Here is a 13,329-nt window from a genome sequence, read left to right as displayed (position 1 = left end):
TTTAGATTGTTTACTCTCACTAGCGTATAAGGGCTGTCCAGACCTGCTTAGCTGGTCTGACCCATTGGAAACAGCAAAGCCAATAACTCTGAACATGATAAGGGCATTGTTTCCCAAAAGAAAAGACGTACAGAGAATTTCATCTCTAAATCATGGACTTACACAACTTTAGCCTATAGGTTAAATGATATGTATGAGTGCTATATGTAATTTGCATATGCAGGCAAAACTTATGTGCTGTATAAGTGTAGATATGGTTAAACATTCCAAAATGCATCGTATTGTGTTGTCTAGAATATTTTGTAAAAAGAAAAAGAAAAACAGAAAAGTGTAGTTAGTCCTGTATAGCAGGCAGCATAAATGCAGTTCAGCCTTCACCTCACTCTTCTGGCTAGACAGCTCATTGGCTGGAAGTCTGTTGTGATGTCATCACAGAATGTTATAAGGGCTCCGAGAAATAGCCTGGGAGCCACATTCAATGTAATACAGCTAAGCAGAGTGACTGTGTGAGAGATTGAGAAAAGTGCTGTAGTGACAACAAGGAAGAAAGAGTAAAACAGAGAGAAAGACAGAGCATGCAAAAGACAGACATAATGAAGGGGGCATCTACTTATTCGTAACAACCCTACAGACCTAAGAAAAAGTAATTCGACTTTGTATGGGAGGAGTGAAGTGGGGAGTCTTTTGGAGGTTTGTACATAAAATGTTTAGATATTTTTAAAAACGTAATGCATGTGTGCACACTAACACAGTGTTTGCTTACTGTTATTGTTTGCATTTAAAAATGGTATAAAAATGAATGCACAAAACACATTATGTGTTCTACTCTGTAATAATGTTTTGTCAAATAACCTAAAATGTGCTTTGTGTGGTTTCATCCAATATCTGGTTATATTCAAGTCACTTTTGTACACATTTTCTGTATTCACCTTTATGGTGTACACTGGGAGGGAAAAATGTCAGGTATCCTACAAAATGTGCTTTGGGTATTAACATCTAAATAAACTGGTTTTATTAAATTTAATTGTTTTATTTCATATGACTAAATCAACCTGACAATTTAGGTTAAACGATAAAACTATTTTATTGGGTTAGATCAAGAAGCAATACATCCAGTTGTAGGTTACCACTTTTTTCAAAAATATTATATAACATGACTGAATCAACATGGCTCGCCGCACAAAATGGTAATCTGCAACCTTATGGAGCTAGTTCTACCTGATCTAATCCACAAAATCCTTTTTGTAGTGTAACCTAATGTATTCAGGTTGTTAAATAATATTTCCGACTTGAATCAAACCAGTTAATTTAGACATTACCACATGAAGTACATTTTGTAGCTTTTTTTATACACTGGGTACATTGGGTTACTCCAACAAAACTATTTTTTTTTTTTTTTTTAAAGGAAAAGATCAAGTAGAAATACACTTTTTGCAATGTATGTTTGCTTTTGCACCAATTTTGAACTAATTTAGCACATTTCACACAAATTAAGCATATTTCTATTTTTCATTCTGGATCTCTTCTGTCAGATCATGGGAAGTACACAGGCACCAGAACATCATAACATCTCAGAGGGTTTTAACATTTCTGCGCCCATCTCCTATGCCAGCAATGATGTACAGATGGTGCTGCTGGGCATTGTCATGTCCATACTGGTCCTGGCCATCGTCTTCGGCAATGTGTTGGTGATTACAGCTATCGCCCGCTTCCAAAGACTCCAGAACGTCACTAACTGCTTCATTACATCACTTGCATGTGCTGATCTGGTCATGGGATTGGTGGTAGTGCCCTTCGGTGCCCTTAACATAATCCTGAAAAAGTGGCACTTTGGCAAATTCTGGTGTAAGTTCTGGACAGCCACCGATGTTCTGTGCGTCACAGCCAGTATTGAGACACTCTGTGTCATCGCTCTGGATCGCTACCTTGCTATCACGTCACCCTTCCGCTACCAGTCCATGCTGACCAAGTGCAGAGCGCGCATTGTGGTGCTGCTGGTGTGGGTCATCGCTGGGCTCATTTCTTACCTACCAATCCATACAAATATCTGGGAATCTGAGGGTCAAGAAGCGGAAAATTGCAGGAAAAATGTTTACTGCTGTGAATTCCACACTAACACTCCCTATGCCATCACTTCCTCCATAATTTCCTTCTACATCCCATTGATTATTATGGTTTTCGTCTACAGCCGTGTATTCCAGGAGGCAAGAAAGCAGCTGAAGAAGATTGACAAAAGTGAGGGCCGATTCCATGCTCAGAAAAACAATAGGAAAAAGCAGGAGGTGACAAGCAGTGGAGGGGTCGTAAGCGGCCAATGTGACATGAGGAACATCAAGAAGCCTAAGTTCTGCTTGAAAGAACATAAGGCTTTGAAGACATTGGGCATCATCATGGGCATCTTCACACTGTGTTGGCTGCCTTTCTTTGTAATAAATGTAGTGGTGGACATCTATAAGACGGACAACATCATCTTGTCATCCACAATTTTAAACTGGATAGGCTATGCTAACTCAGCCTTCAATCCATTGATCTACTGTAGGAGTGCAGAGTTCAGGTATGCTTTCATGGAGATCCTATGCCTCAATAGGTCACCCTACCCTTATGTGAGGCCAACTAATGGATATAAATATAGTGGGCATTGCTGGCAAAGTCAACACAGAGAGCGAAGCAAAGGCAGTTCAGACGACAGTGACCCAGCTGATAGCAACTCAGGTAAAGAAGGATGTGGGACTGCAGATAAAACTAACTCTAATGGGAACTGCATTAAAAACATAATGAGTGTGTTATAATTCACCTTGCAAGTCCTGACTTGTTCCACTTCTTAGTATGTCACATAAGGACAGGTTACGCCTCCTCTGGTAAGTGGGCGAGTGTGGATGCGTGCAAGGGTTGTTTCATGGTGGAAATCTGGCATTTTCAAAATCTTTATCTACCTCATTTTCTATTGTTTTCTCATTCACCTTAACTTGCTCTATCAGTTTATTTTGTCATGGCCCTGTTAGCTCACGCAAAAGCTAGCTTGGGCATTAGAAAAAATAACAACAACAAAAATAAAAAAACAACAACAACCATAAATTAATGCTAAAAATGCTTCTTGATTTGGATTTTATTGAACATAAAATATTAATAGAGGAACAGGACCTACTATGATAGGGAAGAATGCTATATGAATATCTGAGGTGGGGGTTTAGCACTAAAGAGACTTCCATTTGCCCCACCTCTCTCTCAAGATGTCTCTGTCTATTGGCAATCAATCCACGCCCAATTGAGGAGCTGAACTACAATTTCTAAGAATTGAGAAATTCTCATGATCTGCTTCAATACCACTTTCCTAAGACTAACAGACTAAAATAGGTATTGCCTATTTGAAGCACTTTTTTAAACTGCTACTTTGCATTCTTAAATATTAAACCATGTCATTCACTCAAACCATGGCAAACACTTCACATTTTTACTTTCACTCTTGTAAAGCTGGTCATTTCAATTATAGTTCAGTTTCAATACAATCCCTGCTCTGCAATGCAATACAAACCTGCCTTTACATCAAAATTGTATCTTACACTTGCCACAGCTCTTTCATGTTTTGTTTTGTGTCGGCATGAGTTGACAATCTGAACAAAAGGGCTGGGTTAAAAATGACCCAGCATGCAAACAACAACTCTTGCCACAGTAATAAAAATAAATAGGAGAAATAACTTGCATGGTCATATATGTCTGTTGAAGGAAATTGCAGAACGATATGGTTCATTCTTTCAGTCATGCGATTGCTTAAGCTGAGCATCCTTAAATGGAAGTCACAAAATATAAACTCCTTCATGCTAGTGTCTTATACCGTTTATGAAGTATTTTTACAGCATAAACAAAAATCTATATCTCTCGGTTATAACACAGAACTGGTCTCTGGTGGCCTGTTTTGATTCGCCTCGTGTAATTTCGGGTCTCTCTGCAGGCGCAGGCCGTAAGGCTGCCAGATCCTCAGTATTTACCCTGGGAATGTACAACTGAGCAAAATCCAACAACCCTCTGTGTAAATCCCTGAGATTCTGTGTTTATCAAAGACATTATGTGACTCCCTCCCAAAAAAAAAAAAAAAAAAAAAAAAAAAAAAACATTATCTAGTAAGATAAATAAATTAGGATGTATCTTGTTTCATATCTGCAAGCAATGATAGGCTCAGCTAATGCATGCTGTGATAAGCACACAGTCATTTTAATGTTCCCTACTAACTCAAATTTCTGACCTAGGCGTTTAATCTAATGTTCCATACACATCAACAACTGTGTTAGTGTGGTGATGAGGTTTCAATACTTGTCAGTGTTTGTGAACTATTAATTTAGGTCAAGTGGTTTTCTACGTGTTACTGTGCAGCCTGCTTATGCTGTCGAAACTGTGAACTTTGTTCTTTAGGAAGTCTCTCTGGCACATTTGTGGCTTCTTTGTGGTCTTGTTTCATGTTCTAGCAACGTTTGTTGTGCACATAATGAAACGCTTATAAAACATTTTTATAAGTTACTTTACATGGGGAAAAAAACATTTATTTCTGTTTTATGGGAGCAATATTGCTGTTTTATGGGAGCATTGCACCAAAGTGCAGTTTAAAACTAGCTTTTAATGTAATGTATTGTAAATTTGTCTAAGCTTTGGCATTGTTAATGTAATACAAGCGTTGTCAATGTATGTCAACATATTTAAAAGACCATAGGGATTATTATTATTATGCTGGTCTTCTGAAGACAGTGCACTATTAGTGAGAGTATGCATGTATGGATGTCTTTGTTCAGGATGTGAAAGTGAATGTGACAGCTTGGACAGATTTGTTAACACTGCACCCTTCTGGGAGAGTTGTTCTCTGCAGAGAGCTCAATTGCCTATGTTAAACTCTTGACCTGTAATCTTGTGCTAAATTGTCCTTATAGAAATATTTGTGCAATCTTTGCCATGATTGTAGCGTTGTGGTTTACTGTTGTGTTAGAACTTTAATGTTGCATTCTCTGTGGACACGTTTATCTTTAACAAGTAAAGTGTTTACATTCATAAATGTCTTTCTGTTAGACATGTTTTAGGTTTATTGGCATGCTAAATGACATGAATTATCATGAATCTACACAATGTTCTGAAATTTTTGAATCAGATCGCTATGCATCCCATTGATGCAACACAGGATGTCACTTTTAAAGCTCATTAAAGATGCAATGAGTAATTTTTTTTTTCATACATAAATGTGTCGTACCTAGAAAAGTAATGGTATTTTTGACATATATGTTTAAAATAGTGTGCACACATAAGAAATGACGACTCCAGTCATATCAGTGGCCTTGCAAAGGGTGTTTTATTCGACATAAAAGTTATCCCTATGGTGGCAGCCATGTTGAGATCACCAGCTGGATACTACTCACTTTGGCTATGTTTGGAATAGCATACTGCCATACTATTCATAATAATTCTGCAATATATATATGCAGAAATATTAAGAGTTGTATGGTAGTACGCTTTTCTAAACATGCAGTAGCCTCTCGGCAACCCCGAAGATCGGACACTTTTGGTTCCAAAATAAATAAATCATGGGATAAAGGGTTTTTTGATGGTTATTTCAATGGCATCTTTAACTGAAAACTTTTGCTTTTTGTGATGCTGCTGCCACACCAATAGGTGTCAGAGATATGTCCAAGACTGATGTATTGGCCAGCAAAACATGAACCAAATGACTTTCCTTTAAAGGAATAGTTCACCCAAAAATAAAAATTCTTATTTACTCACCCTCATGCCATCCCAGATGTGTATGACTTTCTTTCTTCTGCAGAACACAAATTAAGATTTTTAGAAGAATATTTCAGCTCTGTGTGTCCATACAATGCAAGTTAATGGGTGCCAAAATGTTGACACTCTAAAAAGCACGTAAAGGCAGCATAAAAGTAATCCATATGACTCCAGTGGTTAAATACATATCTTCAGAAGTGATATGATAGGTATGGGTGAGAAACAGATCAATTTTTAAGTCAATTATTGCTAGAAATTCTTCTCCCTGCCAATAGGTGGCATATTCATGAAGATGTGAATCACCAAGAACATAAGAAGAAGAATGTGAAAGTGAAAGTTAAAGTGGAGATTGACTGAGCAGGGAGGAGAATTTATTGTAAAAATCTTGATCTGTTTCTCACCCACACCTATCAAATTGCTTCTGAAGATATGGATTTAACCACTGGAGTCATATGGATTACTTTTATGCTGACCTATATGATTTTTAGAGCTTCTAAATTTTGTCACCCATTCACTTGCATTGTATGGACCAAAAGAGCTGAGAAATTATTCGTTTGTGGTCTGCTGAAGAAAGAAAGTCATACACATCCGGAATGGCATAAGGGTGAGTAAATGATGAGAGAATTTTCATTTTTGGGTGAGCTATTCCATTAAATGTGTCTGTACAGCTGAAAAGGAAACAATACGTTTTTCAGTTCTGACAGGAAAATTTGGTGTTCCTATTAACCACAGTTTACCAGTACAGTTTTGAAATAGACAGGTTTTTTTTTTTTTTTTTTTTTTTTTTTTGCTCTACAAATTTGCATTGTTTGGTATTTTTCACATTTGTGAAACACCGAACAGACACGGTGTGGTCAGCCCCTCACTGGTGCATTAAGATGTGATTAAAAAACATGAATTTGAATATCAGTACACAGGCAAATAAACACTCTGTTTAGCCTTTTAAAGCCTTTTAGGAGTGCTTAATTCATGGCATGAGTACTGTATATAATACTGTACCAATTTGATGTTTACTTTGAGCAACTTTCGCACAAGATTTATCACTGTTTTGTTGAACTTGTGAAGTATGTTCAACTATACTTATTGTTCAGTGGTATTTATGAAATACAAGTGTCATTCCATTTGTATTCTGTAATAAATGATGTATTTAATGTACACCATGGAGTGATGGATTTTTTTTAAATGTTTGGATGAAAGTCGCTCAAATGAATTTTTGGAATGTTTGTGAAACAAAAACAAACAAATTAATAAATCACAGTGTGGATGACAGCTTTTGAGTTTTCAAAGGGTCTAAAATGCTCTTTAAAGGGGTAGTTCACCCAAAAAATTCAATTCTGATATCGTTTACTCACCCCCATGTGATAATAAACCTGTATGATTTTCTTTCTTCCGTGGAACACAAAAGGAGATGTTAGTCAGAATGAAAAAAGATACAATGAAAGTAACGTGTGACTGCAGCTGTTAGTTACTTACATTGTGCTTAAGACTGCATTTGGAATAACATAAAGTTGAGTAAATCATAACAAAATTTTGGGCGAACTGTCCCTTTAAAAGTGTTTACTATGCATAGCTGTAAACACAAATGCATTTCTGAGACATAAAGAATGCATTCAATGAGTGCATATGAGTGGTTATGTAACTTTGTTAAGAAATTTGACATGGTTTTAACATTGCTCACAGGATATTAGATTTAGCTCCCAACAGACTCTTTCAATACTGTAGGCCATCAGAAGGCATTGGCTTCACCATCCAAGAATAAATCAATCAGTGCATCACCATAAGTATGATTTGTGTCCATCTGTGCTGCATGGAAAACATCCCCTGAAGAATAACTTTTGCATACATAGCTGCAACAGACCCATGCCTATTTCAGTATGAGAAAGAGTGCCTGCAGCATTTGATTGGAATAGACCATGATATTTTAAAATGTTTCCATTGCAAGCAGAGGCTTATTACTATATTAGATTTCATTATAATTTATTTTCATTCACCTCATATCCATGTGAAGTATGGCCTGGATACAGTAAATTACATGACATTTAAATGTCTGAGCATTTGGCACAAGCCATGCAGAACGCCCATGTGCTTTATAAAAGAAGAGTGGGGCAATATGATAGACACATTAAAAGTTATTCCTGATGTTACAGTGGTAAATATTTCCTTGATTGATTGGTTTTTATGCCTGGTGTGACATTTAGGTAAGAGCAGAAAAGATCATTTTTAATACAAGGGAAAATTATACATAAATGTTTCCACCAAAAATCCCAGAGGGAAATATGGGAAGGTTTTCCCCATCAACCTCATTAGTGATGGTGAAAATGTGCATCAAGAAATAGATAGATGAATGTATATGATTAAAGAGAAATTCAAGGTAAACCTGCTCAGCCCAATACTATCACTAAAATGCTGTGGTTTCCAAATGCTCTCCAAAACTGAGCAAATGAAAAATGAAGGAAAGCATGAGGCACATGTTACAGTAAGAAAGACCTTATGATTTGTGCTAAAAAAGACAAAGTTTCAATCAAATTTTGAAGAGCTTAAACTTTTTATGGTCAGGATGTAATTGTAAGAAGTGAAAAGCTAAGTTGCTACATAGGGACTTCAAAGATGGTAAGATTCAACAAGTAAATAAACTCACATCCTTGTGATAGTTGTAAATCTTAGTTAGCAACTTGTTACAACTTGAATTTAAAAAATGGTTGCTTCAAAATTTATGTTAGAGGTATATGTTGTAAAACAAATGTGAAAGTCTGTTAAGCACAGACCAATCTCACAAGAATTCATCACAATAGTACGAGGTGCCGATTTCGTACCAATTCATTGTTGAGTTAATTCGTACAAACATTTATGACTTGATAGTTCTTTTGGCAGTGGAGAAAATAACTGCTGTCTATGGGCGCTTCATTTAAACTGAGACAAAAATGCTCAAACAATATTGTTTGTGGGATTGAAAGAAGATTATTGGAGATGTTAATGTTATTGCATCTGCTGTAATGAGACCCACTACCCTGCAGCTGCTGTTGGTAGATTTGAACTTTTCACTTTGAAATCACACAAACTCTGATCGCAAACCAATGTTTTTAATTTCCAAATTGAAATCACTGTGATGGATACGAGGCCAAATATCATCTAATGATGATCTTATATTAACTAAACCCATGGAAAAACAGGACCCAGTGTCCCATCGCAGCGCAGAGGCTACTGTTTGTGAATGGATATACCAATAGAAATAATGTCATACTGCTACATCTTTGCATTTATTTTGAATGCAGTAAGTAACAAGTGTTAAATAGAAAACAGTTGTTGTTAAATTTGAACATGGAATATGATGATATTGAAGACAAACATTATTATTTACTGTTTGTCATATGCCAGATTTCTCAGGCTTTAGAAGTGTGTTGAACGTAAGAGTATGTGTATTCATCAACATGTTATATCTAACATAATCTTACAGGCATATTAAATTAAGTTAAACTTGTCTTTCCAATAATTCAGAAAGAACCTACATAATCTCTTCACTGCAAACCATAGATATCCCTTTATAATAACCTTAATTCACATCAAAAAACATTATAACGTTGCATATTGCTTAAAAGATTATCAAAACAGCAGTGCTGCCAATATCCACCACTGAAATCTGCTGCACAAAAGAACCCGGATGTGCGTTTGCGTTCGGGTTGACAACAGAGTAATTTCATCTATACACGCACCAATGAGAGATGCTTACCTCATTTCTTCGTAGTTCCTGGTGTGGCGTTTTTGTAACTTTAACCCCTAACCCAAAAAGTGACACTTCCGGGTTTCTAATGCGTTTTCGTGAAGTGTATGTGATTGGTTGATGTATAAGTCAAACGGTTTCATATGAATGAAGTCGTATGAATTGGTGTGAATTCACCACCTAGTACTGTGAGAAATTCTCATGAGACTATGTTGTATTTTACTTATGAAATCGAAAACAGTTATTCTAAAAACCCATTGGAAATTCCAGAGGGAGCACATGACTTGAAAATGCTAAATAGTCTTAGGACTACAAACTGAACAGCACTTTTAAAAAGACAAATATTTCATTAATAACCATGATTGTCAACTAGACATAGTATACATATGAAGGGCACAAATTAATAGCAGTATTAGTTTTATAATGGTCAACAGACAGTGGGAGAAATAAAGAAGAGTGAGAAAACATGAGCTTTTAATTGAGGTTGAAATGTAGATATGGAGATGTTCCAGAGGATCAGTGGAAATTCCAGAGGTTCACATCTGGGAAAAACATGTGCCTACGATGTTAAATACCAAACGTGTGAGCCTTCAAAACAGAGGAAGAGAAAAACACAGATGGTCACACCAAAACAGCCCCTACCTCACCAAACATCAGAAGCCTCAATACAAATATGCAGTTGTATGTTTTCTAAAATTCTCTGACCCTCTCAGCACTAAATCAAAGTCTATCCTGCCGTAAGAAGGTTTTATAAGGACACAAGACTTTAACCAGCTTAAGAACAGTCTTGGTATTAAATGTGATTTAGCAGCACTGAACAAGTGCCTGTGGTTGTTATTCATGAGTGCTCTCCAAACTGATCTGATAATTTACCTCAATTACACTTGAGCCCCGGCTACGCTATAAGCGGCACGTCTCTGTTAGTAAATCATGCCTGACTCTCAACCACAAATAAAACTGTTGCACAATTTGCTCCCCTAAAAACTCACAGGCACACATAAGGTTTCTCCGTCAATATACAATTTGGAACACAATGTCTTAGTCTTCATTCCATATGGCTCATGTCACAGGCCAAGTCTCTGCAGTTTCTCTGCTTCTTCGATAATGGAATCATGTTGTGAAAGGAAGAGTGCATCATCCTGCAGAAAAGGTAGAGGAGACCAGGGGTAATTGTAACATTACTTTCGTTCACTATTCGCAGTCTACAACAAATCTACCTGCCATCTTTTTCTTTAAGAAACATTTATGTTCCAAAATTAACTGTACTATTAATAGACTTATAATGATAAAGACTAGATCATAATATACAATTTAATATATGTCAGAGTGTTGCAATTCAACGTGGTATGAGTATTTTTAGGTATTCCTATGTAAAGTTTAGTTCTAGAACACATAGGTTTAGTTAAAGGAATATTCCAATTCAATACAACCTGTTGAAGCTCATGCTCCCCCACCTTGGGCCTGACATCACTTTGCTTACATTCGTTCACATTTTCTATATAGTGTACTGTCCAAACTCAGTCGAAAGCACTTGTGGCATACTGTTGATTACCACAAAAAATTATAATTTTATAAAAGCACTTACTGTATATTAAATCTTCTATTAAAACTCATGTGTTATTTGATCTGTACATTAGTTTAAATCATCATTTTTACTGTGGTTTTTGGGTTTTAGTGTTTACGACATTAAGTCGTCATGGCAACAAAATTGTAAAATTGGATATAACTTTACACAGAAAAGGTTAGCAAGTCATTTAATCTCACCAAAATCATGTTAACATGCATACTGTTTACATTTTGTGTATTTTAATGTTTACGGATTTGCCCCATTCAAAGTGCCACACTGTAACCCAGAATAAAAAAAATAAAAAAATAATTACGAAATCCGTATATTGAATTCATGAATTAAGTCTGTTAAGTTTATTTTATTTAAAATCAATGAGATTAAATAAATGTTCAATGCCACCACATTGATTTAATGCAGTTGAAGCATTTACCTAATTTGACGTCATAATTTTCATTCTGTTCTACGTGATTTCTGGTGCTGTACTCAACACGTTTCAAAGAATTATATCGCTTTAACCAAAGCTAAACTTTAAAATGTTAGCATGAATAATTTAATTATTTAATTTTCATTTAATAATATCTTCATTATCAGAGTTTTCTGAATATGCTGCGGCTTAAAGAAATTACCATAAACTGCAACTTTCACGGTAAACACAAGACGATCCAGGCGCAGAGAAGCAGTACACGTTAGTTTATTACAGTTGAATATAAATCAACACAGAGTAAAAGAGCTAGGAACAGGGGCACAGACTGCAGAGGGAGAGGAACCAGAGAGATATCCAGATTACCGGGGCACCCGGGTTTGGAGAGTCAGGGGTAGAGTCAAGGGTAAGGAGGCTGATTTCAGTGTTCCACCGGAGCTTCAGATTCCAAGATAACCGAGAAACAGGAAACAGACACACACAGAACCCAACAGAGGCAAGACTCTTTGAGGTGAGCACACAAACACACTGAACCATCCAGCAATGAGACAGATAGTGTTGGGTTCGAGTCCACCTTAGTCAAGTCCGAGTCTTTAAACAATCGAGTCCGAGTTGAGTCCGAGTCCAAAAGGGGCCGGTCTGTTAGTCTGTTCATGAATCTGAATTAAAATTGTAACCATAAACTGAACATCAATATTTTAAGCTTATTTTAAACTTCACAACTAAGAAAAAATGTTTGTCAATATAAATGTAACAAAAACACCTCTGTTGCCTTTCATATATATGAAAGGCAACAGAGGTGTTTTTGTTACATTTATATTGACAAACATTTTCGCTTCATATACCTAAAGCATATGCTTTCATTCTGAAACCACTCTGAAGTTTGTTCAGCAAGATACTACTAATAATATAATAATAATAATAATAATAATAATAATAATAATAATAATAATAATATATTATTATATTATTATTAGTATCCTGCTGAACAAACTTCAGAGTGATTTCAGAATGAAAGCATATGCTTTAGATATATGAAGCCAAAAATGTCCTTCAACACAATTCTTATTGCGTTCTGTTGATATTTAAATTTTTTGTTGCTTTTTCCCCTCCACTCAAACATAGACTAAAAAAAGTGAAATCTACGTTAGTCATTACAACCAAGATTACTATGTTTAGAATTTGTATTTGTTTATTATTTCTACTTCATTTTCAATTTGTCAATTCAATTTAATTTAGTTTTATTTAAAATTATCCCGTTCTAAAGTCTATACTGAGACTTCTTTCTAAATCTTTTTCTCTATCTGCTGACTGATTTGGTAAAATACAGTACATACAAATTAGTCAACACAGTAGTAATTAGCACTAGCTGAGAAGTTACGTCTCATGATTTGACTGCAAATGCTACATCCAAAAACACTGGAAAAGCCCACTGATAATATAAGGGCCATGTCTTCACAGACATGATTTGGTCTGCAATCTGTCTGAAATCTTTAAATACCAAGCACTGAGCTCTTCTTTAACCGCAAAAACATGGAGAATAATAATTTTGAGTTATAAATTTAACAGACTTGTCCTTCAAGTTTTTCAGAGATGTAGGCTAAAAAAGATGTGCATAAGTTACCCGGTGGTTTACAATAAAAAGAAAATAAATTATGTCATAACCAAATAAATTTATCTTGTAACATGAAGTTAGCTTCACACACAAACTCTGTCATTGAATAATACATTTATTTTATATTCTGTAATTAAATTATAAATAAAAAACATTTCACTGCCCAAAATATCCTAATATTTTATTGTGCATGGTTGAATGTTGTGAATGCTGGACAAATGCTGTAAAAGAATGTAATTTTAAGCAGCTCG

At 35.7% G+C, this 13,329-nt stretch overlaps 1 protein-coding gene across 1 annotated transcript; it reads left to right on the top strand.

Annotated features, from left to right (window-relative positions):
• Positions 1–488: 488 nt before the first annotated feature.
• On the top strand, positions 489–6,912 carry LOC127413109 (beta-2 adrenergic receptor-like). Its single transcript, XM_051649977.1, has 2 exons — positions 489–690; positions 1,533–6,912. The coding sequence occupies exon 2, from the start codon at positions 1,536–1,538 to the stop codon at positions 2,787–2,789; it is 1,254 nt and encodes a 417-aa protein (XP_051505937.1). The 5' UTR covers positions 489–690; positions 1,533–1,535; the 3' UTR covers positions 2,790–6,912.
• Positions 6,913–13,329: the final 6,417 nt, after the last annotated feature.

Source organism: Myxocyprinus asiaticus, chromosome 22 (assembly GCF_019703515.2).
Source record: "Myxocyprinus asiaticus isolate MX2 ecotype Aquarium Trade chromosome 22, UBuf_Myxa_2, whole genome shotgun sequence".
Taxonomy (NCBI): Eukaryota; Metazoa; Chordata; class Actinopteri; order Cypriniformes; family Catostomidae; genus Myxocyprinus; species Myxocyprinus asiaticus.
This window is presented reverse-complemented; position numbering and strand designations above follow the sequence as displayed.